The sequence below is a fragment of the Aedes albopictus genome, chromosome 3, assembly GCF_035046485.1.
Source record: "Aedes albopictus strain Foshan chromosome 3, AalbF5, whole genome shotgun sequence".
NCBI lineage: Eukaryota > Metazoa > Arthropoda > Insecta > Diptera > Culicidae > Aedes > Aedes albopictus.
This window is the reverse complement of record NC_085138.1, coordinates 422,134,840-422,162,285: the sequence shown is the minus strand read 5'-3', so window position 1 is coordinate 422,162,285 and position 27,446 is coordinate 422,134,840. Positions and strand designations below refer to the sequence as shown.

The 27,446-nt window shown below is 41.0% G+C and overlaps 2 protein-coding genes and 2 long non-coding RNA genes across 4 annotated transcripts in view; 3 read left to right on the top strand and 1 right to left on the bottom strand.

Moving 5' to 3' along the window:
- LOC115267949 (uncharacterized) overlaps positions 1-27,446 on the top strand; it is a 407,801-nt gene that overhangs the window by 90,778 nt on the left and 289,577 nt on the right. The gene's annotated exons all lie outside the window — the stretch shown is intronic.
- Positions 1-27,446, bottom strand: part of LOC115267951 (uncharacterized) — a 104,676-nt gene that overhangs the window by 53,371 nt on the left and 23,859 nt on the right. The window lies entirely within an intron of this gene.
- LOC115268173 (uncharacterized) lies at positions 7,839-14,560 on the top strand. The gene is made up of 4 exons (XM_062855524.1): positions 7,839-8,066; positions 12,199-13,067; positions 13,237-13,641; positions 14,198-14,560. Exons 1-4 carry the CDS (start codon positions 7,839-7,841, stop codon positions 14,550-14,552), a joined length of 1,857 nt encoding a protein of 618 aa, XP_062711508.1. The 3' UTR covers positions 14,553-14,560.
- Positions 14,602-24,328, top strand: LOC134289813 (uncharacterized). The gene is made up of 2 exons (XM_062856368.1): positions 14,602-21,508; positions 23,935-24,328. Exon 1 carries the CDS (start codon positions 14,825-14,827, stop codon positions 15,923-15,925), a length of 1,101 nt encoding a protein of 366 aa, XP_062712352.1. The 5' UTR covers positions 14,602-14,824; the 3' UTR covers positions 15,926-21,508; positions 23,935-24,328.

Sequence of the window (27,446 nt, the reverse complement as noted above, 5' to 3'; positions counted from 1 at the left end):
GTCATTCCGCGAGATGTTGCACCGCGAAAAGGAATTCCTCGAAATGGTTTTCGGCGAGTTGTTATACAATCTGAGATGAGAGATGAGATGAGAGATCAGATGAGAGATGAGATGAGAGATCAGATGAGAGATGAGATGAGAGATGAGATGAGAGATGAGATGAGAGATGAGATGAGAGATGAGATGAGAGATGAGATGAGAGATGAGATGAGAGATGAGATGAGAGATGAGATGAGAGATGAGATGAGAGATGAGATGAGAGATGAGATGAGAGATGAGATGAGAGATGAGAGATGAGATGAGAGATGAGATGAGAGATGAGATGAGAGATGAGATGAGAGATGAGATGAGAGATGAGATGAGAGATGAGATGAGAGATGAGATGAGAGATGAGATGAGAGATGAGATGAGAGATGAGATGAGATGAGATGAGAGATGAGATGAGAGATGAGATGAGAGATGAGATGAAAGATGAGATGAGAGATGAGATAAGAGATGAGATGAGAGATGAGATAAGAGATGAGAGATGAGATGAGAGATGAGATGAGAGATGGGATGAAAGATGAGATGAGAGATGATATGAGAGATGAGATTTGCTCGTCTTCCTAGCACTTTCAGTTTTTGTGCTATTCACGTGGCCCGTGACCATTAGGGTGGCCCACACTTAGGCTCAGTGTCCCAGTTATGGCTATACACTGAAACCTCCATTTAAGTCGGTGCATGGCTGACCGAAAATAATTTTTACCGTGCAAGCAATAACTAAACTATACAGTTTTATATTTTTTGACAAATCTTCTATGTCATGTGGAGTATTAAAAGTGAGGCAAAGTGAGGCAAAGTATTGAGATTTCATTATTGATATTATTCCTTTACATGTATTGGAAAAATAACAATAAAGTTTATCCTCACTTTTCCTAGGGTATAACTTTTTTCACAGACGTTGGATCACTTTGCGGTCTTCGACAAAGTTGTTTGGCATATAGGCACCTACAATAATACCAAAGGGTTTGATTATTGAACGCTTACAGCGCCACCTAGCGGCAAAATTCGAAAACTTCAAATTTCTGCATACATTTGGCCAAGTTTTCCCATACAAACTTCAAGCGTTTTGAGCGCCCCCTTAGGCTCAACCGATTTGGCTCAAATTTTGAACGTAGCTTCTGGTAGTATAAAACAACTGATTCAGGAGGTAAGACTTGACATTTTTCGAAATTTTTGTTTTTCATATAAGTGTGGGCCATCTTAGTGACCATAGATTGGAAACCACTGATTTGTCAACATATCTATATCGGAGATACTGATCCCTGAGATGATTAACCCGTAAAACATTGGCTCACCTTCCTAGCACTTTCGGTTTTTGAGATATTCACGTGGTCCGTGACCATAGATTGGAAACCACTGATTTTTCAACATATCTATATCGGAGATACTGATCCTTGAGATGGTCAACCCGTAAAACATTGGCTCACTTTCCAGCACTTTCAGTTCTAGAGATATTCACGTGGCCCGTGGCCATAGATTGGAAACCACTGATTTTTCAACATATCTACATCGGAGATACTGATCCTTGAGATGGTCAACCCGTAAAACATTGGCTCACTTTCCAGCACTTTCGGTTTTTGAGATATTCACGTGGCCCGTGGCCATAGATTGGAAACCACTGATTTTTCAACATATCTATATCGGAGATACTGATCCTTGAGATGGTCAACCCGTAAAACATTGGCTCACTTTCCAGCACTTTCAGTTCTAGAGATATTCACGTGGCCCGTGGCCATAGATTGGAAACCACTGATTTTTCAACATATCTATATCGGAGATACTGATCCTTGAGATGGTCAACCCGTAAAACATTGGCTCACTTTCCAGCACTTTCAGTTCTAGAGATATTCACGTGGCCCGTGACCATAGATTGGAAACCACTGATTTTTCAACATATCTATATCGGAGATACTGATCCTTGAGATGATTAATCCGTAAAACATTGGCTCACCTTCCTAGCACTTTCGGTTTTTGAGATATTCACGTGGTCCGTGACCATAGATTGGAAACCACTGATTTTTCAACATATCTATATCGGAGATACTGATCCTTGAGATGATTAATCTGTAAAACATTGGCTCACCTTCCTAGCACTTTCGGTTTTTGAGATATTCACGTGGCCCGTGGCCATAGATTGGAAACCACTGATTTTTCAACATATCTACATCGGAGATACTGATCCTTGAGATGGTCAAGCCGTAAAACATTGGCTCACTTTCCAGCACTTTCAGTTCTAGAGATATTCACGTGGCCCGTGACCATAGATTGGAAACCACTGATTTTTCAACATATCTATATCGGAGATACTGATCCTTGAGATGATTAATCCGTAAAACATTGGCTCACCTTCCTAGCACTTTCGGTTTTTGAGATATTCACGTGGCCCGTGGCCATAGATTGGAAACCACTGATTTTTCAACATATCTATATCGGAGATACTGATCCTTGAGATGGTCAACCCGTAAAACATTGGCTCACTTTCCAGCACTTTCAGTTATTGAGATATTCACGTGGTCCGTGACCATAGATTGGAAACCACTGATTTTTCAACATATCTATATCGGAGATACTGATCCTTGAGATGATTAATCCGTAAAACATTGGCTCACCTTCCTAGCACTTTCGGTTTTTGAGATATTCACGTGGTCCGTGACCATAGATTGGAAACCACTGATTTTTCAACATATCTATATCGGAGATACTGATCCTTGAGATGATTAATTTGTAAAACATTGGCTCACCTTCCTAGCACTTTCGGTTTATGAGATATTCACGTGGCCCGTGACCATAGATTGGAAACCACTGATTTTAACATATCTATATCGGAGATACTGATCCTTGAGATGATCAATCCGTAAAACATTGGCTCACCTCCCTAGCACTTTTAGTTCTTGAGATATTCACGTGGCCCGTGGCCATAGATTGGAAACCACTGATTTTTCAACATATCTATATCGGAGATACTGATCCTTGAGATGGTCAACCCGTAAAACATTGGCTCACTTTCCAGCACTTTCAGTTCTAGAGACATTCACGTGGCCCGTGGCCATAGATTGGAAACCACTGATTTTTCAACATATCTATATCGGAGATACTGATCCTTGAGATGATTAATCCGTAAAACATTGGCTCACCTTCCTAGCACTTTCGGTTTTTGAGATATTCACGTGGTCCGTGACCATAGATTGGAAACCACTGATTTTTCAACATATCTATATCGGAGATACTGATCCTTGAGATGATTAATTCGTAAAACATTGGCTCACCTTCCTAGCACTTTCGGTTTATGAGATATTCACGTGGCCCGTGACCATAGATTGGAAACCACTGATTTTAACATATCTATATCGGAGATACTGATCCTTGAGATGATCAATCCGTAAAACATTGGCTCACCTCCCTAGCACTTTTAGTTCTTGAGATATTCACGTGGCCCGTGGCCATAGATTGGAAACCACTGATTTTTCAACATATCTATATCGGAGATACTGATCCTTGAGATGGTCAACCCGTAAAACATTGGCTCACTTTCCAGCACTTTCAGTTATTGAGATATTCACGTGGTCCGTGACCATAGATTGGAAACCACTGATTTTTCAACATATCTATATCGGAGATACTGATCCTTGAGATGATTAATCCGTAAAACATTGGCTCACCTTCCTAGCACTTTCGGTTTTTGAGATATTCACGTGGTCCGTGACCATAGATTGGAAACCACTGATTTTAACATATCTATATCGGAGATACTGATCCTTGAGATGATTAATCCGTAAAACATTGGCTCACCTTCCTAGCACTTTCGGTTTTTGAGATATTCACGTGGTCCGTGACCATAGATTGGAAACCACTGATTTTTCAACATATCTATATCGGAGATACTGATCCTTGAGATGATTAATCCGTAAAACATTGGCTCACCTTCCTAGCACTTTCGGTTTTTGAGATATTCACGTGGTCCGTGACCATAGATTGGAAACCACTGATTTTAACATATCTATATCGGAGATACTGATCCTTGAGATGATTAATCCGTAAAACATTGGCTCACCTTCCTAGCACTTTCGGTTTTTGAGATATTCACGTGGTCCGTGACCATAGATTGGAAACCACTGATTTTTCAACATATCTATATCGGAGATACTGATCCTTGAGATGATTAATCCGTAAAACATTGGCTCACCTTCCTAGCACTTTCGGTTCTTGAGATATTCACGTGGCCCGTGACCATAGATTGGAAACCACTAATTTTTCAACATATCTACAGGGGATGGCCAAAATGTTTGGGATAGGCAACTTTTTTGACGTAAACTACGTCTATGGGGAAGGTACGGTACTGTACCACGGCACCGGGTGTAAAATGAAAATTTAAATTTTGCGACCGTCACGAAATCAATGAAGCCATTTATTGACCGATTTTTAAAATTTTGCTATCAAACAATCGCAAAACTATGTCCCTTTCATGTCAAATAGAGAAAACTATTGATTTTCAACAGCAAACTATTGAAAATTGCGGAAAAGTGAACCTATGTTTTAATTTTGTCCAGCCAATCAGGAGCGAGCTCATTTTTTGGGTTTCCTCGCTTGGTAGGGTATGTGTGCCATCAGTAATCTCATGCTCCCATTTTCATCCTATTCGAAAACAAGCGATTACGGCACCGATTGACTCCGTTCTTTTTGTTTTCATGGGTGCTCACTTCTAACAAAAAATACAAAAATAAGAAACAAAACAAACAACGCTTCAATCCTTTGTTTTTCGTGGGATGAAAATGGGAGCCACATGCTTAATAAGGGAACCAATACCCTATATAAGTTATTGTCTTCTTCTCATCTTCCAAGCTGGTCGAGGCACACAACCTCGGTGCCGGCATGGACAGCCCCCACGAAGCCGCGGTTCAACAAACAATCTGCCAGCTGGACCAGACCGTCGACGCCCCCTTCGCCGGGCGTATCACTGAAGATGAGGTTCGTGCGGCCGTGAAGCGCGGTAAGAACATGAAGGCACCAGGAAACGACGGTATCTTTAACCTAGTGTTGAAGAAACTCTCCAACAAGGCATACCGACACCTCGCAGCGATCTTCACGAGGTGTTTCGAGCTGGACTACTTTCCGACCAGATGGAAGCAGGGGAAAATTATTCCCATCCCCAAGCCCGGAAAAGACCCGACCAACCCATCAAGCTACCGGCCCATATGGGCCTTGAAAGCCAATTGGCTTGCCAAAATGCCAAAGCATACTGAAGGGAAAAGCAAACGGAGAAACTAGCTAGCTGTCCTCCGCTGCGTTCCCTTCGAGGTATCACGAAAGAATGATGGAAGATGAGAAGAAGACACCAGCACACAATTGCGCGCCGTTGGTCCCGCCCATCTAACGTGCGACGACCGATCGAGGCGCCAACCGACGGAAGAAGAAGATGAAGACAGGGCATTTTTGAGAGTATAAAACTGACACATGTAGCGGTGTCATCATCAGTCTTTTTTTGAATTTCCTCGCGTTAAGATCGAAGAGCAATAAATTATGTGTAGTTAAAGTGAAGTAGCTTTCTTTCGACGTCCTCCGAGAGCAGCGGTCCACCCGGCGAGGAGAGTTGCAGCAGCGGTGTTACAGTCCACCATCGACCGAGTTGGTTGCTTCGACGGACTTGTGGAACCCAATCCGCCCTTTTCAGGGCAAGAAGAGTTGTACGATCCGCCACAAGTTCCCGAGAACAACACTCGTCCCTTCCTCCGGCTTCCGCTTGAGCGACACCCTTCCCTTTCCTGACGTGTCAGGACGTGTTTCGTCATGTCGCAAGAGAGCGTGACAGCCCATCGCGTCGATCGTTCCCCGGAGCCTGGCACGGCCCCGACACCAATGACGCTTTTTTCCTTCTTGCTTTCCGCGATCGAACGTTCGGTTAGATCAATTTTGCAATTCGGTTGGTAAGTGTATGATCCTAGACTAATGATTCATTAAATATATTCGCTTTTTCAACGAGTTGCCTAAGAAATGCCTTCAGCGATTCCCTGTCGGTTTATCGGACGAGTCGGATGCGTTTTCCGTTTCTCTTCACGCGGTAGCCTACGTTAATAGTGGAGTTTTTTTTCCCCTCGCACAGAGGGTTTTTTTTATATCCTTTCGTTATCCCATTATCATGAAGTGCAGTGCCGCAAGGTGAATTCCGGCCGATATGTTCCACGTAACGGAGAGGGCTTCAGCGCCAAATGAAAACGAGCCAAACAGGAATTGTTGTGTGTGTGTGTTTGTGTTTTTTTTTTGTTGGTGGGATCGGAGTGTAATTCGCGCAATGGCAATAAATCGCTCGTTTTTTCGAAGTAAATTATCTACTCATTATTTTATGGCTACCCTTCCGACCCGTTTTTTTTGTCGAAGAAGTGCTTGTTCAACTACAGCATCATCAACGTTCACTGCCCACGCGAAATGAGACCTGATGACGAGAAAGAAGCGGTCTACGCGCAGTTAGAGCAAACATACGATGGAAGCTCGCCGCATGACGTAAAAATCGTGGTCGCCGACATGAACTGAACGTGCAGGTAGGAAGGAAGGGCCGGTAATCGGGCGGAACAGCCTGCACGCCGTATCGAATAACAACGGAGAGCGATGCGTAAACTTTGCAGTCTCCCGTAGTATGGTAGTCCGAAGCACCTTCTTCCCCCGCAAAGATATCCACAAAGCCACCTGGAGATCACCCGACCATCAAACAGAAAATCAAATCTAACACGTCCTAATCGACGGTAAATTCTACCTAGCTGTGCCCAACAAGTGTTGTTCAAGGTGTTGTTTTGCTTTCTGACAAACGCAAAAACTAATGATAAATGCCAATTAAAGCGAGTTTGTTGACAGTTGACGATCCGATCTCGTTCGGAGTGTGCGGTAGTTTGGCAGCAGCAAAGTTTCGCGCGAGTTAGCAACGGAGCACCCAATTGGCGCTAAAAGAATGCTGACGACGTTGCTGCAACAAGTTGGCAACGGAGCCGCCAGAATGGATACAACGGAGATTGCTGACGACGGCATACGGGCGGATGGCAACCATCGGTCATCGGCGCGGGCCAGCTGTTTCGACATGCGACGACGGAAAGTGCAAGTGCAGGCAAATGAAGTGTGATTAATTGAAATATTGTAATAAAGGTTTAGTTCGATTTCGGCTTTAGGGTAGTCAAGTAGCTTTTTTTAAAAAGAAACTTCCATCCGAGAACTTTCAACTGGAGGCTCCGGCGAGATCCTCTATATCGGGAACAGTATAAGTGATATAAGTGAAGTGTAAAAATCTTTAAAAAAATTCTTCTAAGTGGTTCCAAGAGCCACACCTTCAAAAATATCACAAAGCGACCCGCAGGACACCGTGGTTCACCCGATCGGCGTGCAGGACCCCAGTAGCTCCAGCAAAAAGGAAAATCCGAACACGCCTGCCTGCGGTTCCCCCGGTTAAGAGGAAACAGCCACAAAAAGACCAACGGACGATAATGTTGGCCGGACTAAGGACACGGTCCTATATGTAAGTTTTTCCATTTTATTATTACTAAGTGATTAAAGGAGTATTTTTCAACAAAAGAGTAATAACAATAATAAGAAGTGCAATCGATTTGTGAATTCAAACTACAATAACGAAAAGTGATTTATCTTATAAGAGCACCAATTTTTTAATTTAAACTGTGTGAAGACAAAGAATAACGGTACAGCAAATTTAGTTTTCAATTTTTCATAGTTTTGTTAGTGGTTCAAGGACTAGTGAACGATACAGTAAATTTAGCTTTTATTTTTCCCTTTCATAGTGTTTGTTAGTGACTCTGTTAGCCATGGCTAATCCAAATGCTGCTGCGAATGGTGAACAGGCCGTCGCGCCTCCGCTTACTATGCAACAGTTTATCGAATTAGGAAAGTTACCAGATTTTTTGCGTGACCTACAATCGTTTGACGGTCGACCGACAGAATTAATAAATTGGTTAGCCGACGTCCAAGGTGTCATAGATATGTATCGCGAGAATGGTGCTACCGATGCACAGCTCGAGCTTATCGGACGATCTGTTAGAAGGAAAATTAAAGGCGAAGCTGCCGATATTCTAAATGCCAATAATATCATGCATAATTGGAATCAAATCAAAAATACGCTTTTACTATATTATAAAGATAAAAGAGATCTGAAAACATTAGATTTCGAGTTAACATCCATCAAGAAGGCAAATAATGAAAGTTTAGGGAGTTATTACTCTCGGGTTAATGAATTATTGTCTTCAATTATTGCCCAAGTTCAGACTGAACCGAAATTTTTCCTACATGCAAATTCTCATATAGATTACTTTCGAGGGAAAGCAATTGATTCTTTTATTAGAGGATTAGAAAAACCGTTATGCCAGCTTCTGAAAACGTTCGCTCCAAAAACACTTAACCATGCATATCAGTTCTGTCTAGAATATTTCAATATGGACACTCGATCAGCTCCATATCGAAATGAACATTCGTCTAATATCCCAAAACCAGTCGATTTAGGAATGCCACCCAGATTACCACCCAAAAAACAACCACTTCAACAATTTCATAGAAGTTTTCAACAACCATTTGTCCCTATGCAACCATTTCAATGGCCTAGATACAATGCTGCACCCCAAGTTCCACAATTTCAACCAAGACCTTTCATGTCAAACCAACAATTTCAACCAAACAACAGATCACTCCCAAAACCGGAACCGATGGAAGTGGATCCGAGTATCAGATCAAGAAATATAAATTACGGTAATAGACCTCCGATGGGAGTCAAAAGACCGCATCCGTTTCCATTTAATCAACCACAACAATTCAAACGGTTAGCTCATCCGCTTGAATACAGTTATGCATATCCTGATTACGTGGGGTACGAAGGATATGACGATTTTTATTATTATCAATCACAGTTTGAAGCGCAAGAACATGAGGAGCAAACACAGCCCGATAATCATAATGGTGATGTACAGACGACTGAGGCAGGCCCCGCTAATCAAGAAGATGCTCAACAACCCTCCTCATCATCCCAAACTATTTTTTTAGAATGGAAACCGAGTTGGTAATTCCAACTCTTCCGTACATTTATTTGAAAACTAATATTGGGGAATTTCCTTTCCTGGTAGATACTGGAACCAATGTCAATATGATTGAGCCCAAATTAGCGTTATAAGATTTCAAAACCATATAACTTTAAAGCGGACAATATATCCAGTGCAAATGGGAATTTCAATGCTTCGTCTGCCATTGACATTAACTTTTTTTATCCTAAAATAAACCATACTGCTCAGTTTTTGCTTAAAAAATTTCATCCATTCTTTAAAGGAATAATGGGTACAGGTATATTACAATCTTTAAATGCAATCATTGATTTAGAAAATAACGTTTTACATTTGAAAAAGGGCGATGAAACTCTAAATGTGTCACTTTCACGATACAATCCCGTTAATCCAACTTCAAATAACTTATCATCAAACAATTTATTCAGAATTTCTCATTTGTCAACTAACGAAAGAGAAAAGCTTAAAAAAATATTAGATGCCCACAAAGAGGTTTTCCATCAACCAAACACCAAACTTACTTGCGGTACAAAAGTAGAATGTTCAATAAACACTACTGATGATGTACCAATCCACCAAAAGGTATATCCTTATCCTGCAGCCTATACAGAAGAAGTTAGGAAACAGGTTGATAAACTTTTAGCCGACGGTATAATTAGACCCTCAAGATCGGCTTGGACTTCTCCGGTATGGATAGTGCCGAAAAAGGCAGATGCATCCGGTGAGAAAAAGTTTAGAATGGTTATAGATTATAGGAAATTGAATGAAAAGACAATTTCCGATCGATACCCAATGCCTAAGATTGGTTATGTAATTGATCAATTAAAGGTACAAAAATATTTCTCCACGTTGGATCTTGCGTCCGGATTTCATCAAATACGGATGAAACAAAGCGATATTGAAAAGACAGCATTCTCTATAAATAACGGCAAGTATGAATTTACCAGAATGCCGTTTGGTTTAAAAAACGCGCCTGCGACTTTCCAGAGGGCAATTGATGATGTTCTTAGGGAACACATAGGAAAGATCTGCTACGTATATATAGACGATGTGATAGTTTTTGGTAAAGATTTAGCAGAACATTTGAAAAATTTAGACACTATCTTCAGAACTTTGAACGCTGCTGGATTGAAGATCCAGTTAGATAAATCAGAATTTCTGCATCAAGATGTTGAATTCCTAGGCTATATAATAAGCTCAGATGGAATTAAACCAAACCAAAAGAAAATAGAATCCATCAATCAGTTCCCAGAACCTAAAAATCTAAAGGAACTCCGAGGATTTTTAGGCATGATGGGCTATTATCGAAGATTTGTCAAAGATTTTGCAAAAATAGCAAAACCCTTGACAAACCTTCTAAGGGGGGAGAGAAGCCCTGCCTCAAACAAGAGAATAAATTTAAATGACAAAGAAAAACAATGCTTCCAGAAAATGAAAAGTTTACTTTCGTCTTCCGATATACTCATATATCCAGATTTTAACAAACCCTTTATATTGACAACTGATGCATCTGATTTTGCTATCGGTGCAGTTCTGTCCCAGGGAGAATTGGGAAAAGACAAACCGATACACTTCGCATCTAGAACCCTATCAAAAACAGAAGAGGGATGTTCGGTACCCGAGAAAGAAATGCTTGCAATTTACTGGGCACTTCAAACCTTTAGAAACTATTTGTATGGAGCAAAGTTTAAGATATTAACCGATCACCAACCTCTCACTTTTGCATTGTCTCCTAAGAATACGAACGCAAAGCTTAAGAGATGGAAAGCTTACTTAGAAGAACACGATTTTGAAATTATATACAAACCCGGAAAAACGAACGTGGTTGCGGATGCCCAGAATTGTTTGTTCCATGACAGGAACCCAACATTCTGCAGAAAATAGCGATGATTTTTATATTGAATCCACTGAAGCACCTATTAATGTCTTTAAACACCAAGTAATTTTGCAAGAAGGAACAGACAAAGTAACAATATCCAACCCTTTTCCTAGTTACACTAGAGTAATTATTTCTACATCCAATCTTAATGATGATTATCTATTACAGGTTCTGAAGAACCATTTTGATGTATCTAAGGTTAACGGATTATTAACAACAGAACCCTTGATGGGAAAAATTCAAGAAATTTACAAAAAACATTTTGGCTCAAAGAGAGTGTTAAAAATCCGCTTTAGCCAGACGATGCTTCAAGATGTACCACAAGAGGACGAACAGTGGAATATCATACGACAAGAGCATTACAGAGCTCATCGGGGAGCTGAAGAAAATAAGCTACAACTATTGAGGAAGTTTTACTTTCCAAAACTTTCCCAAAAGTTGAAGGATTTTGTTACTAATTGCCAAATTTGCAACGAAAATAAATACAACCGCAATCCTATTAAATTTCCACTCCAAGCCACTCCAATTCCAGATGCCCCTTTCAAGATTGCCCATATCGATATCCTTTTCCTTGAGAACCATCACTTCCTTACATATATCGACAAATTTTCCAAATTTGCCCAAATGAAATGCATTGATTCAAGAGCTGCTGTCGATATAGTCCCTGCCGTTAAAGAGATCCTTTTGAAATATAATCCACCTGAAATATTAGTTATGGACGGTGAAAAATCGTTCATGACTGGAGATTTGGTAAACTTTTACAACATCCATCATATTCAACCATATATTACCGCAACTGGACGAAGTGAAATGAATGGTGTTGTGGAACGTTTCCACTCCACAATCTTAGAAATTTATAGAATGACGAAGCACGAGAATCCGGGAAAACCTGTTAATGATTTGCTCCTTTTATCACTCAATAAATACAACTCCTCCATCCATAGTTCCACCAAACACACTCCTCTTGAAATCATCCTTCCTTCTCCCAGAACTCCAGAAATTATCGAAAAAGTTTTCAAGAATATTTCGGAAAAACAGAAAAAAGATTTGATGTATCATAATAAATCAAAGAAATCCGTAGAACTGGAATGCAATCAAGAAGTGTACGAAAACGCTAGACAGAGGATGAAACATAAACCGCGATTCAAGAAAAACAAGATTAAACACGTTAATAACAGTACGGTTACTATGGATGATGGAAGAAAAGTACACAAAAACGATATCAAAGTCAGATAGATCTAACTTCTCCATTCCCTCATTTTATTTTTCAGAGTTTTCATATTCCTAAGCATTGTTATAAGTAGTAGAGTAGATATTAGCCGAATCGATCACTTGCCAGTTGTAATATTTCACTCCGGTTCAGCAAGGATACAGTTATCATCCTATTATTACATTCACCATTTTAACATTACCTCTTTAGGAAATCATGTAGCAAATCTCAGAGTCCAATTTGAACAATTAAAATACAACCAGTTTACAGAACTAATTCTCCAAAAATTCGATGAGATTCATCGAACACTCAAAAATATGTCTCCTTCAAGAAGACAGAAACGTTGGAACAGCCTAGGTACGGGATGGAAATTTATTGCCGGTAGCCCGGACGCGAATGATTTAAAGATCATAAATTCTTCGATAAACCAACTTATCTTTAATAATAATGAACAGATTAGAATAAACAGAGCACTTAATCTGCAAATGAAGGAATTAGTTTTCAAAACAAAGGATGCCATAGATCTCTCAAATTCCAAATCTTCGGAAATCTATTCGATTAACATTTTCCTTAACTTAAAGTATCTAGCAGAAAAATTAGCACACATTGTCGATAGTATAACTCTTGCCAAATTAGGAATTTTAAACGAAAAAATACTTAGTCAAAATGAAATAGATGTTTTGTATCAAGATTTATCAAAACAAAATATTACACTTCATAACGTCTTGGAAGCACTGAGTTTTGCAGATACAACGATCGCAACCAACACCAAGGAATTGGCCCTTCTAATAAAAACACCCATCTTAGACAAGAGGATTTTCAACAAGATTCACGTCTACCCTATAACATCTAATCATAAACAAATACACTTGGCAAAAAGGAATTATTTGAATCATCATACCGGTACCCAAGCAACACACATGTTATAATAGAGTTACGGCAGCGCAAGTTTTGGTTATATATAAGTTTATTTGACGTAATTTTAACATTGTGTTTAAATGACGTAAAATAAACTTCTATACAACCAAAACTTGCGCTGCCGTAACTTTTATATAACATGTGTGTTGCTTGGGTAACTACATCGTAAATTCATTGGAATCGTTCATATACAAAGTCCATGAGACGGAATTCGATGACTCCAGATGTGTTCCAAATCTTCTCTCTGAACAACAAGCTAGTTGCAACTACACCATGAACCCATCTGATGAGGAAGTTATCCCTATAAACGACGGAAACATTATCCTGAATACAAACCAAAACGTTTCTTTTTCATCGAATTGTGGAATCAGAAATCGTGCTTTAACGGGAACATTTCTTATATCATTTCACGACTGCGAAGTAACGATCAACAACATCAGCTATTCAAACACAATTCAGAATATGGCTGAAAGCCCAATTCAGCTGCCTTTGGACGGAATATCAATACAGAAACAGTTTACAATAGCAAACCTAAGTTTGGAGCATTTGCACAGCCTAGGGGTTGTGTGCTAGTAGTGGACCCTGCGCCTATAGTGGACCCCCTTCAGAAAAACTCAAATATAAATGCCCAAATCAACTATTTCCAGGCAACTTCCACCGGGGGAACATCAATTACATCGCTACACAGCAGTTCCTGGCAAACAAATAACCCAGTGGTCACAAAAATCGGTTATTTTAACTATTTAATGAATGTAAACACTCAAAAGGGTCCACTATACGCACACTCAGGGAGGGTCCACTATAGGCACCGTCGGCGGCGTGACAGCTAACATGGAAATCAAATGGGGGGTCCACTATAGGCGCTAAGATATTTGTAAATAATCCTATAATGGACCCCGATGGTGTCCATTATAGGCAACATCGATGCGTATTTTCAAATGCGTATTTCACTGGAATAATTCATTAATGTTATATGTTTGACGGTCTTAACATAAAGAGGGGACGTGAAACTTGTTAAAAAAATTGACTTTGGAACAATCCACTGCCTTAACATAGCTATAACGCCGCAGAAGTAAATTTCGATGGCTTAGGGGGTCCACTACTAGTACCCAAACATCTGGAGATGAGAAAGGAGATGGATTATATTCGATTGAACAACACTAGCTTCAGTATCAAGTGGCCCTCTTGGCCCGTTTTCGGGGGAATCGTTTCGTTTCCCTGCATGATAATCGGCATTGCAGATTTTTTTAAAGTTTTCTCCCACAGATCAGCCACTGTAAAGATACAAGCATCTAATGCCATAGCCACACAGGAACCAGTGGTAGACATTCAACCCAGGATCAGACCTTTGACTCTAATGGAAGTGATTCGAACGGAACCTCATCTCTCAGGAAGGGACGAGTTAGCAACTGTTGAGAACCACTGGATTGGCTCTCATGCTCTCGTCGTTCTGCGTGCTCGCCGATAGCATTTCGTCATGCCTTCGGTCGATGCACAATCGCAGGGATTAATTTAGAAGTAATGTAGCCTTTGTGTAGTAACGTGTCGTCTTTATATTGTACATTTTATTAGTGTAAATAAAGTTACATTTTAATGTGTTATTTCGCTACGCCTGGGAGCTTGAATAGACTGCGATGTCTCCCGGCCACCCCGAACTCCAGGACGTAACAGTGGCGACGAGAAATCCGTGCGTGCAATAGTGAGGAACCGCGACACGTTAAGTTTTCCGCGGAGGAGAAGATGGGCGACGGCGACACAATGGACATCAGGCGGAGTGAGCAAGCACAGCTCCAGCATTCGGCTTCAATGGCTGGACAGGATCAGCACCAGCGTCAGGTGGATCAGTGGCAACACTCGCCGGTTCTGAGGTCAGTATACCAGAACCAAAATGCTCCATTCCCATCAGTGCCCGTGGAAATCCGTCCTCAGCATCAGCACCAGTTTATCGATCAACCCTCGCATCAAACCCCAGCTGGAGTCAATGAATGCCCCATTGACTCGCTACCATATGATGGGCAGTCAGCGGTACAAGCACCACCGCCGCCATCATCGTCAGGCCGGTTTCCACTCGATCGAGAGCAGTACCTCGAAGAGCAGTTTCGGCAGATGCGAGAAGCTAGCGACAAATACTTTAATAGTATGAATCGGCTGATGGAGCTCCAATATCAAGCTTATGTGGAGCGGATGAAAACATTCAACCAACAGACGCAGTTGATGTTTTCGCTATGTTGGGCTGCTCGAGCGCCACAGCCAACATACAAGTCTTTCCCGATCAGCACAAAACAGCAGGAAACACAACACCAAGCACCGTTTCCAAATGATGCCTACTCTACGGCGGCGGTAATAAATGAAGAGCAACCGCGGCAGCCACGAGTGGATCAGCTGATTGTTTCCGAGCCGGCGCTTCGTTGTGATGATCAACAGCAGCAGAGCCAAGAAATAAAAAAGCCTATTGTCGTACCTGCAGCACCCGACGGCAGTAGTGAAGTAGGTTTGGAACACGCTCAGCAGAACGAGCAAGCAGCAGGGGTGTTCAAGTCGTGCATTGTCGGTTCACTTCGGAAAGTAGAAATTGTTTCCGATAAGCACCCACCGATCGGCGCGATCGAGTCGGATCGAAAGTTCGTCCAATACTTTCTGGATCGACATGGGCATCGGATGGATTTGGCACGTGGACGTGCCTCAGTGTTCAGCGACGTCTTCGAGTGGATGATAAACCAAGGTGGAGTGAGAGTCAAACTGCGTGTGTGCACCACAGTCCTCATCGCTAACATGATCACCGGCCACGCTTTCACCACTGTCCACCATCATCGCTCTTCCTGCGCCAGAAGACCGCTGTAATGATTTACCGTCAACCGTTTAGAGGGGGAGATGTTGAGAACCACTGGATTGGCTCTCATGCTCTCGTCGTTCTGCGTGCTCGCCGGTAGCATTTCGTCATGCCTTCGGTCGATGCACAATCGCAGGGATTAATTTAGAAGTAATGTAGCCTTTGTGTAGTAACGTGTCGTCTTTATATTGTACATTTTATTAGTGTAAATAAAGTTACATTTTAATGTGTTATTTCGCTACGCCTGGGAGTTTGAATAGACTGCGATGTCTCCCGGCCACCCCGAACTCCAGGACGTAACAGCAACGGAGCTACCCAATTGGCGCTAAAAGAATGCTGACGACGTTGCTGCAACAAGTTGGCAACGGAGCCGCCAGAATGGATACAACGGAGATTGCTGACGACGGCATACGGGCGGATGGCAACCATCGGTCATCGGCGCGGGCCAGCTGTTTCGACATGCGACGACGGAAAGTGCAAGTGCAGGCAAATGAAGTGTGATTAATTGAAATATTGTAATAAAGGTTTAGTTCGATTTCGGCTTTAGGGTAGTCAAGTAGCTTTTTTTAAAAAGAAACTTCCATCCGAGAACTTTCAACTCGCGTTCGCTTTGCTAGATTTTTGCGAGAGTGAGTTTTTGGAGGCAAAGTGTACAGGCCGCGTTTTCATTCGGTCGTCGTCGTCGTCGTCTATTTCACTGCTCATCTTCGTACGGGGCGATTTATGATACGATAAATGCAACAAACAACATTTTTTGCGATTTTAGTCAACAGACATTGAAATGTTCGTCACGTCAAGTGTCGGCCCAAGTTCCAAAGCCACGTTGGTTCAAATCACTTTATTTTCTCTTTCGTTAATTTTCGCACTTCGAAAACTATCTGAATGGTTCGTTATCTTCGATGTCGGCATGTGTTTTGTTTTAGTCCAAATGAAAATAAGTGGTTTGATATTAATAGGGTTGCATGAATCACTCCACTTACCAAAGTGAACTCATATCATGCGCCCTATCCCCTCCCCACTAACAAAAAGTCCTTCCCATGACAGACGTGGAGACGCAGAGGTGATCTCTGTCTTTAGTAAGCAACGCACGTCATAATAACATTCCTTTCCTTCCTCGATGACCGTAAGGACGTGGCCGGCGCCGTTATTGACCTAATAAAGTTTGGAATTCTCGAAGATGCACATTGAGGACGGTAAGCTACTCCCAAGCTCCGTCTGTTGGTTCCTTGTGCAACTTCGATTGTTCTGGTCAATCACGGAGTAGCAACTACGAATAGTACGGTCATCTATGCTCATGCTCATGCTCAGTTGACGATCCGATCTCGTTCGATACAGACGTGTTTGTTAGATTGAAAGCTATTAACAAAGCTGTTTTGGTGTGAGCAATAGGCAGACACTGGAGGGCGAGATGGAGGGTCTGGTGAAAAATACGCGTTCCCGGATGGTGCTACCGGACCAAGTGCCCGGTTGGTCAAGAGTTTCGACGCAGACTAGTTTATAATGGAGAGTGAGTCGTGTGTCCGCGTTCCGGGAATAGTGTCATCGTGAGAACATTTGCTAAAAGAAAAGAAAAGTGTGTTGCTTCCATACTGCTGCTACTTGGCACTTTTGGCCTTTGTGTGGTCAAGCAGCGAGGCAGAGAAAAGTGTGAGGAAAATGAAAGAAGAAAGTGAAGTTCGCAAGCGTGTTTAGAGTTCCAGAATCTGCTTTTAAATAGAAACGCCTAATATAAGTGCCCGACGGTGTATAATAAACAGAAGATCACGCACAGTTTCCTAGTTGAAGAGTTGGCGGCAGTAGCACCAGTGCGGTTCCTCCTTCGAGAACAAACTGCAGAAACCCCTCCTGTTCCGCTTGTTTCTCCTGCTCCTGCAGAGACACAGGACTGTCACTACCTGATGAATCTTCCAGAAATTCTTTATGGAGAAGTGCTTTCTCATATACTGCTGTAGAATTACGATATTCAGATGATTTGATGAGATCGTTTCAATCATTTCTTTTGATTAATGTTATGTTATCTCAGAACTTCTCCTTCCCTTTATTAGAAATCAGATTTTTTTATTTTTTTTTTTTTTTCGTTTCAGAGAGCGAGTAAAGGCGCTTAAGCCTAGGCATAAGGGCCAGGTCACAGAGTAAATACCTGTGTTCCATCCCAGGAAACCAAGGACCAAGGGGCGACATTAACCTTCTTAGCATCGTCACCCCCACCGATTTTCATATCTTTTTTCTACCTAAAAAGCTGAGTGGTTGGTACGAGATGTCCCCACTCAATAGCTTTCGTGTAAAACTAAAAACACTGCACAGTAGGCCTGGCCGCTTTAATGCTTGTAATGCATTTCCAATGTACTGCAAGCACTAACCTTCCGTAACTCGCGCGGTTGACTACCTGCGTCAGCACCACGCTAATGCTGAGTACAAAAAGCGAGATTTTTTCAACGTGTTGTACAAAATACAACAGCGCGATTGTTCGAGGGTTAATAATGACAAGATAAATGGTAGAATTAGTCGACTCTATCATTTTCCAGGATTTTTTCAATGAACGGCTGTGTATGTGTAGACTAGACTAGACTAGACTAGTTTACAATGGAGAGTGTTTACAAAATCTCCGAAGAACGATGCTTATGTATCAAGTGTTCATGAATGAACGATCGATGAAAGGTGTTGATGCAGAATCCCGACAAACACGTGTTCGAATACTCAAATGCCGAGAACGTGAAAATCACGATGTCCGTCGCAGGTGGATGCAGCAAGTACATACATACATACAATTATTTGCTCAAGATCATTAAGACAAGACATAATCAACAATAGAACGCCACAATACTCGGTTTGTGACTGCCACTCTCCATCCTCGGTCGCGCCCAATGCTCGCTAGGTCAGGCTCTACCTGGTTCGCCCATCGTGCTCTCTGCGCTCCACGCCTTCCGGATCAGTTGCAAACACCAGCTTTCCAGGGTTGTTGTCCGGCATTCTTGCAACATGCCCTGCCCACCGTATCCTTCCAGTTTAGGTCACCTTCTGGATGCTGGGTTCGCCGTAGAGTGCAGCGAGCTCGTGGTTCATCCTTCTCCGCCGAACACCGTTTTCCAGCACACCGTCGAAGATCGTCCTTAGCACGCGTCGCTCGAAAACTCCGAGTGCTTGCAGGTCCTCCTTGAGCATGGTCCATGACTCGTGTCCGTAGAGAACTACCGGTCTTATTAGCGTTTTGTACATGGTGCATTTGGTGTGTGGACGAATTTTTTTCGACCACAGTTTCTTCTGGAGCCCGTAGTAGGCCCGACTTCCGCTGATGATGCGCCTTCGATTTTCACGGCTCACGTCGTTGTCAGCCGTCCGTAACGATCCGAGGTAGACAAATTCCTCCACCTCGAAAGTATCCCCGACTATCGTAACATTACTACCCAGACGGATCCGGTCGTGTTCGGTTCCGCTGCTCAAAAACCGACATCTCTTCTCGACATTGCGTCAAGCGGCGATTAGGAAATTGAGTGTTTGTGGGTGCCCCCAAGGGGGAGTCTTATCACCGCTTTTATGGAATCTCGTAGCAGATACGCTATTGAGGCAACTCAATAATAGCGGTTTTCCAACATATGGTTTTGCCGACGACTATCTAACATTGTTAGTTGGTATGTGCATCAGCACCCTTTTCGACCTGATGCAAAACACCCTTCAGGTAGTTGAGGGTTGGTATCGCCAATATGGCCTTTCGATCCGAGTAAAACATCTATACAGTAACAAATTTTGAAAACGACGTATAATCAATGCTACACCATTGATTATACGTCGTTTTCAAAATTTGTTACTGTATTGTTCTTTTCACGGAAAAGCGAAACCGTAATGGTGTTCGAACTTTACGTGTCTCTGATTCTGAAATCGATGTGACTGAACAGGTAAAGTACGTTGGAGTCATTCTTGATTCCAAGCTTTCCTGGACACCTCATGTTGAGTTCAGAATCAAGAAAGCTTGTATGGCCTTCGGTAAATGCCGGTGAACCTTTGGTACAACTTGGGGTCTAAAACCCAAGTATATCAAATGGATTTACACAACTGTTGTTCGACCAATATTGGCCTATGGATGTCTTGTGTGGTGGCAGCAGAAGGGCGAAGCGAGAACGGTCCAATCAAAATTAACCCATCTCCAAAGGATGTGCTTAACCCTAAAAGGGATACCTTCATGGCCTCAGTTTCGTCACTTCGCTAAGTGTGTTACATCAAAGACGAGCTCTGAAAGGCGCCTGGGGTCCAATGGACCCCAGGTATCCCTTTTAGGGTTAATGGCGATGTCTGCAGACATGGAGCGTTCTCTTCAACTCCCACGGCAGCGCTCGAAGTGCGCTTTGACGTTGCTCCACTACACATTCATCTCAAACAAGAAGCACTTTCTTGCACTTACCGTCTAAGGGTATTGGGTTTACTAGAGGAAACTCCTGTGAACCGCACATCAACACACACCTCGTTGTTTCCACTTTTGGTGAATTGGGACAAAGTTGTCCTTGCTCCAAGTGATCTTACAATTGCTTGTAATTTTCCATATAGGACATTTTCCACGAAATTCCCTTCCCGGGAAGAGTGGATATCTGGAAGGAAGTATTTCAGACGGCATCGTATGTTACACTGATGGCTCCCTTCTCGAAGGTCGAGCAGGTGCTGGTGTTTGTTCTCGTGAGCTAAGGCTGCATCAGTCTTATTCACTTGGTAGACCCTGCACCGTTTTTCAGGCCGAAATCTTAGCTCTTATGTGCGGAGTGCAATCAGCACTTCAGCAGCACGTAATGGGCAAAGTAATATACTTCTGTTCAGATAGCCAGGCTGCTATTAAAGCACTTGCTTCGGCCAACTCCAGGTCGAAGATAGCTATCGCTTGTCGAACTCAAAACGAGGAGCTAAATTCAGCAAACGCTGTTCACCTTGTATGGGTACCTGGCCATTCTTCCCGCTGGAAATGAATTGGCTGATGAGTTAGCTCGCACTGGAGCATCACATGACTTCATTGGCCCTGAGCCAGCTATTCCGGAATCCAAGTGTTGGGTAAAGCTTCAGATTGACACCTGGGCTGCCACTCAGCACAAACAATACTGGAATAGTTTGGAGTCATGTCGTCAAACAAAATTGTATTGTACTGATCCATCTCTAGGGGTGGCGAAGTATTTAACAAATTTGTAGATCGTGGGTTTGAATCCCACCAGAACGCGATTTTTTCACAAATGCATCTCTCAATTTGTCAATTAGCAACATTCTGTGCCTTCTAACTACAAGTTTTTCTGTATGTTTATTTATGACATACCAGCAAATCTGGTAAATACCAGTAAAGGACAACATACATCAGTGTATGTAATCAGTTACTGATCTATTTTTTTCGTTTTCCCTTCTTTACAGGAATTATGCGAAGCGTAGTGTTATCCGTATTGCAGATAGAGCAATAGACAAGTTCTTAGCATGGCAGCGCAATGTATTGTATTCATGTGTTCGTAACACCATCGAATGGCTGTATGGCGAATAAAAATTAAAAACTACAGAAACGGCCGGCTTTCGTGTCCTCTATCATTTCCAGTTCCAGTCCATCACACTGAAGCCTACGACGGACATGTTCGGTAAGCGAAATATTCACCTAAATATACAATATACACTGAATCGTGCTCTCACATTTCATTGACACTTTCTGAATGTGTAGACATCGCAAGGAGACATACCTTGGTAAAGGTTGTCTTTAGTTACTAGGACAAGATGGGATATTTGGTGAATTTGTTCCCCATCTAATAATATAATTTCGTCATTGGCGTACTCTTTTTCAAGAAAATATTACCAAGAAAGTCGAGATTTTCCCATAGTTAAATGTACCTTACAATTATAACAGTCAGTGGCGTCGCGTAACCTCACTTTTCCCGAGCAGAAGGGAATAACAACAGCATAAGAAGTTGTGTTATTTTGGCAAAATAACTGAATAATAAAATTGATTATTTTTAAGTTATTACCATAACATATTATGTTATAAACTTGTCCGTCATAAGCGACAAAATAACAAATTCCATAACAAAAAAATGTTCCTGGAAAACCATTTCAATAACTTGTTTTGTTAGTTTCAATAACAACCTAATAACAGTGAATGCGGAAAATATTTTGATAACGAATTTTAATATTAATATGTTATTGATAATAATCGGAGAGCAGAATTTGCTATGATATCAAACTCGTTACTAAATAAGTTATAATACTTATTATATAAAATTATTCGCTTTGTCTCACAAAAATAACATGAGGTTTATCACTCTGACGTAAGAAATATTTTCAAATGATTAAAAAATACTGTATTCAGCTTTTAATTCATTATAAGAGATTTGAAGTCGCAAGATAATCGAACTTAAGTAATTTCTATATTATCATAAACGACGAGCTTAGATTTCCACCTGTAATTTATAAACTGTTGTACTTTAATTGTTTTCGGAGCACGGTTTTGAAATCAGCACGTGTACCTGAAAAATTTTGATTTTTTTTCAGCATAGAAACTGATTTTCTGCAGAAATTTTTTGGGATATTGGAAAGATTGTTTTAATTCCTCCGATTTTTCCCTGGATTCAAGAATTATGTCGAATATTCCTCCTGGATTCTACAAGGATTCCTCCAAAAAATTTGCTATAATTTCTCCTGAACTTTCTCTGATGATTCCTACAGGACTTTCACCAGAAATTTTTGCAATATTTTTATTCTAGAACTCTAAAATTCTTCCAGAAATTTGTCGACAGATTTGGTCATGAACTTTTCCATAAATGACTCCAAGAGTCTTCGCCAAAAGTTCTTTGAAATCTTTTATGGATTTTCAAAGACTCCTCCAGAATCCTTCATAGAATCCCTTCAAGGGTTTCTCCACAATTTCCTGTGATCATTAGTTCTGAACTTCATCTTAAGATTTCTCTGAAAATTTCTTTGAGGATTTCACCAGAAGTTTTACCAAAGGATTCTCCAGAAGTTTTTCGAAAGATTCTGCCAAGAATTCTAATAATTGCTCAGAAGAATTACATTCGGCATTTCTGAGAAAATTGCGCCAGTAGTTCTCTTGAAAACTTCTCCAGGGATTTATCGAAAGGTTTCCCCAGAAACCGAAAATTATTTAAGGATTTCTTTAAAGGAGTCGTTTAGAAATTTCTTTCTTAACTGAATACAAAAATGGAACAACACAAAAGGGCATGTCATAATTGTCGAATTGTTGCTGTGATTTCAAAACTTGTTACTGTTTTGCTATTGCTGATAAGTTGATCAATAGTACAACAATAACTAAGCTTGTACTTCAACAAAACATGTTATTTTAATGTAATTTAGTTAATGTATATCAATAGCTTGATTATAACAATATGAGATTGTCCAACAAAATTTGTTATGGAAAAGCTATGCCTTGATAATTTAATAATAACAAAACAAGATATAAAAACAGGTTATGTGATTTCGTAGTTATTAACTTGCTATTTTCCTCTGCTCGGGTTTACCTGTGCACCAAGTATAAATTCTTGAATTTTGCTTGTAATAATTGTTAAATGACGAGAATAACTGCTTTCACTCATTTGTATTTCGATTTCGATCATAAATATCCTGCAATTGCAAGTTTTAGGGTCGGTGCACAGGTAAAAAGTGAGGTTAAGCGACGCCACTGATAACAGTTAAACCCATCAAGTATCACTAAAAACAGCTGCTGAGGATGGTATCGTAGCAGAGCGCATATATGTAGATAGGACCGGAAACGTTGGCCACCTGTCTGCACCATTCTTAAGATCCCAGTACATAACATGTCAGGAAAATCTAATGAAAAACCATGTAAACTTCCATTATATATCAAATTTACATTATATATCATGTAAACTATTATAGCTGGAAGTTTACATGACGTGTAATCTTCATTATTTTTATCTGTGTGTAGAGTTCGGAAATCAAATCCAGTATAGTTAAGATGTTTTTGATCATAACAGCATTGTGGATTTTTGGCAATTATCTCTATTTTTTCACAATTATCTCTTTTTTTTTTCTTCAGCGTTATCGCTCCACCCTGGAACCGTCCCGGCACATTCCACCCCATACGTATTGTTATCATTGTCATAGAGGAGGCTAAAGTAAGTTGCCTGGACATAGAATGCATGTGTATTTATTAGAGTGGGTCATCTGTTACATGGGAAAATTGATCGCAACCGATCAGCTCAAAGCTTTTTAGATCCCATTTGGGGTATTGGGCACTATCGGTTTTATCTGTGATTTTCGCGTCGCGTTTGAAGTTTGTATGGGATTTTAAAACGGGAACACATACTTTTTTTTTTTTGAAAGGCTCATAGCCTACGATGTGTTGAACAACTTTGTCGAAGACCACGAAGTGATCTGATGCTTATGACAAATGTTATAGCGTAGGCATTTCTTGCCAAAATAGCATTTTCGGAAGCTAAAACTTATAATATAACTTTTTTTCGGGCATCGGATTGCTTTGCGATCTAGGACAAAGTTTTTTCAGGACATCTCACCATCGATTGCATAGTTTCAGACAAAATGTTGACAACATGCAAAAAAAGTTTGTTATTTTCCATGTGAAATCCCATACAAAGTTCAAATGCTTTGCGCAAAGTGTAGACGCAACCAATCGTACTCAAATTGTTCACAGTTGCTCAGTACCCGCAATGGAACCAAAAAAGCCCTGATCTGAGAAAACAATTCCGATGACCAAGTCTAGTATTTATGAAGCGCCACAAAAAAAAAAAAGAAATAAAATGTAAATTTGAATAAATTTAGATTTGTTTTGTGTTTTATTATTTCGAGAGAATTCCTCCCACAAACTTCCTATAATTTCTAGTTGAAGAGTTGTAATGTAGAATTGGAATAAACAGATATTTAGCCTACATCTAGGGCTACATCGTAGAACCAAGGAACATACAGTATCGGACAATAAAAATGCACTTGAGCCGTTTTCCCATACAAACTAGTCAAATTTACATCGCCATATCTCAGTTATTTCTCAAGCGATTGTTTTTATTTTTCTGTGATGAACTATAAAACATTTCAATTTGTAAAAACCATAGAAAAAGTTTGAAGAGAGCTATTGATACCAAAGTAACAGATAGATTGAATTTTGACAATAAAAATGAATCAAAACAAAGAAATGTATAACAAAAAATGTTGCAATCAAATCGTGTTGGTCTCTTCAGCAAAGTTGTTCGTCAACACTCGAGAAACATATTGTGCGTTTAGCACTAAATTGATTTCCGAAAAAACTTCATTGACTTCCGCTGCCTTTTCGTTGCGTTAAACGTAACGTCGGAAGTAATGCGCTGTACAGTAAATCTGGTTTTCTATACAGTGCACTACTTCCGACGTAATGTTTAACGCATAGGAAAGGCAGCGGAAGTCAATGAAGTTTTTTCGGAAACCAATTTAGTGCTAACGCCACAATATTTGCCGAAAACATCTCTACAATATTTATTGGGATCCGTTTATAAAGCCTCAAACACAATGACAAGGGCAAAACGGAACGGCAAATTTCCAATGTATGGAGCTCCGTGCAGTTGCGCACAATGAGTGCGCAACGGTGAGAACGACATTGTACTAAAACGCACTTTTTTCTAAAAATCTGGAAAAATGCAGAACGGCAGAAACGGCAAAGACGAACCATAACATTGGTTTCTTCTTTTTGCCGTATTTTATGATTAGTGGGCAATGTTCACATCAGAAGGAAGATCGAAGTTTATGGTTCAATTCTCAATCAGAAATCTTTCAGGTTTTCTACGGATATTTCTCATCCAGAAAGTACATCGAAAATAATATTACCAAATCATTCTTCAGGAAATATTCAAAGAATTCCTCCAGCAGCTCGTTCCTGCGTTCCTTCCGGGGTTTCTTCAGAAATTCCTGGTTTCTGCAGTGAAGACGAAAACATTTTCCGGGTTTCAACTAGTGAATCCTTCTATGATTTAGCAAAGTTTCTTACGGGATTCGTCAAGGATTTCCTTTCGTTATTTTTTTCAGTAAATCCATACTGGAATGTAATGAGTTTCTTTCATGATTTCTTCAGTAGACTCTTCCGCGCTTCTTCAAGGACTGCCTTCCAAAATTCCTCCAGGACTTCATTCCAGGATATTTCGTAAAATCCGGCATTCCTACAGGAATTCCACCTAGGATAACTCCAGGAATTGTTTTAAAGATTTTTCCAAGACATCCTTCCGGGATTCCTCTAGGTGTTATCTAAAGTATTCCATGAATTCCTTTCAGGATTATTCCAGGAATCCCTCCTGGGATTCTTCAAGGATTTCATCTCGAGATTCCTCCAAGAATTCCTCTCGGGTTTCTTCCAGGAAGTCATCCCGAGATTTCTTCAGGAATTCCTCCCAGGATTCTTCCATAAATTCCTACCAGGGTTCCTCCGGTAATCCCTCTCGGGATTCCTTGAGAAACTCCTTAAGAGATTCCTTCAAAATTTCCATCCAGAATTCCTTCAGCAACTATATCCGGGATTCCTTCGGGAAGTCTTTCAGGGATTCCTACAGAAATTCTATCCGGGATTCCTTCCAGTATTCCTTCCGGAATTTCTTCAACAATTTCTTCCAGAATTCCTTAAGCAATTCCTTCAGAAATTCTTTCCGGGATTCCTACAGGAATTCCTTCCGGGATTTCTTCAGGAATTCCTTCAGAAATTCCTTACGGGATTCCTTCAGTAATTCCTCCCGGGATTCCTTCAAGAATTCCTTCCGGGATTCCTTCTGAATTCCTTCAACAATTCCTTCCAGTATTTCTTTCTGGATTCCTTCAGCAATTGCTTCCGGGATTTCTTCAGCAAATTCCTTCCGGGATTTCTTAAGGAATTTCTTCCGGGATTCTTCCAGGAATTTCTTCCGGGATTCCTTCAGGAATTCCTTCCAAATTTCTTCAACAATTCCTCTCAGTATTCCTTTCTGGATTCCTTCAGCAATTCCTTCAGGAATTCCTTCCGGGATTCCTTCAGGAATTTCTTCCGGGATTCCTTCAGGAATTCCTTCCGGGATTCCTTTAGGAATTCTTTCCGGGATTCCTTCAGGAATTCCTTCCGGGATTCCTTCAGGAATTCCTTCCGGGATTCCTTCAGGAATTCCTTCCGGGATTCCTTCAGGAATTCCTTCCGGGATTCCTTCAGGAATTCCTTCCGGGATTCCTTCAGGAATTTTATTTTTATTTTTATTTATGTGTATTTTAACTTAAATGCTGATTCTACACTCCCTTCAGGAATTCCTTCAGGAATTCCTTCCGGGATTCCTTCAGGAATTCCTTCCGGGATTCCTTCAGGAATTCCTTCCGGGATTCCTTCAGGAATTCCTTCCGGGATTCCTTCAGGAATTCCTTCCGGGATTCTTTCAGGAATTCCTTCCAGGATTCCTTCAGGAGTTCCTTCCAGGATTCATCCAGGAGATCCTTTCGGCATTCCTTCGGAAGTTCTTTCTGGGATTCCTACAGGATTTCCTTCCTGGGTTCCTCCAGGAGTTCCATCGAAGATTCTTCTAGATGTTCCTTCCGGTATTCCTCCAGTTGTTCCCT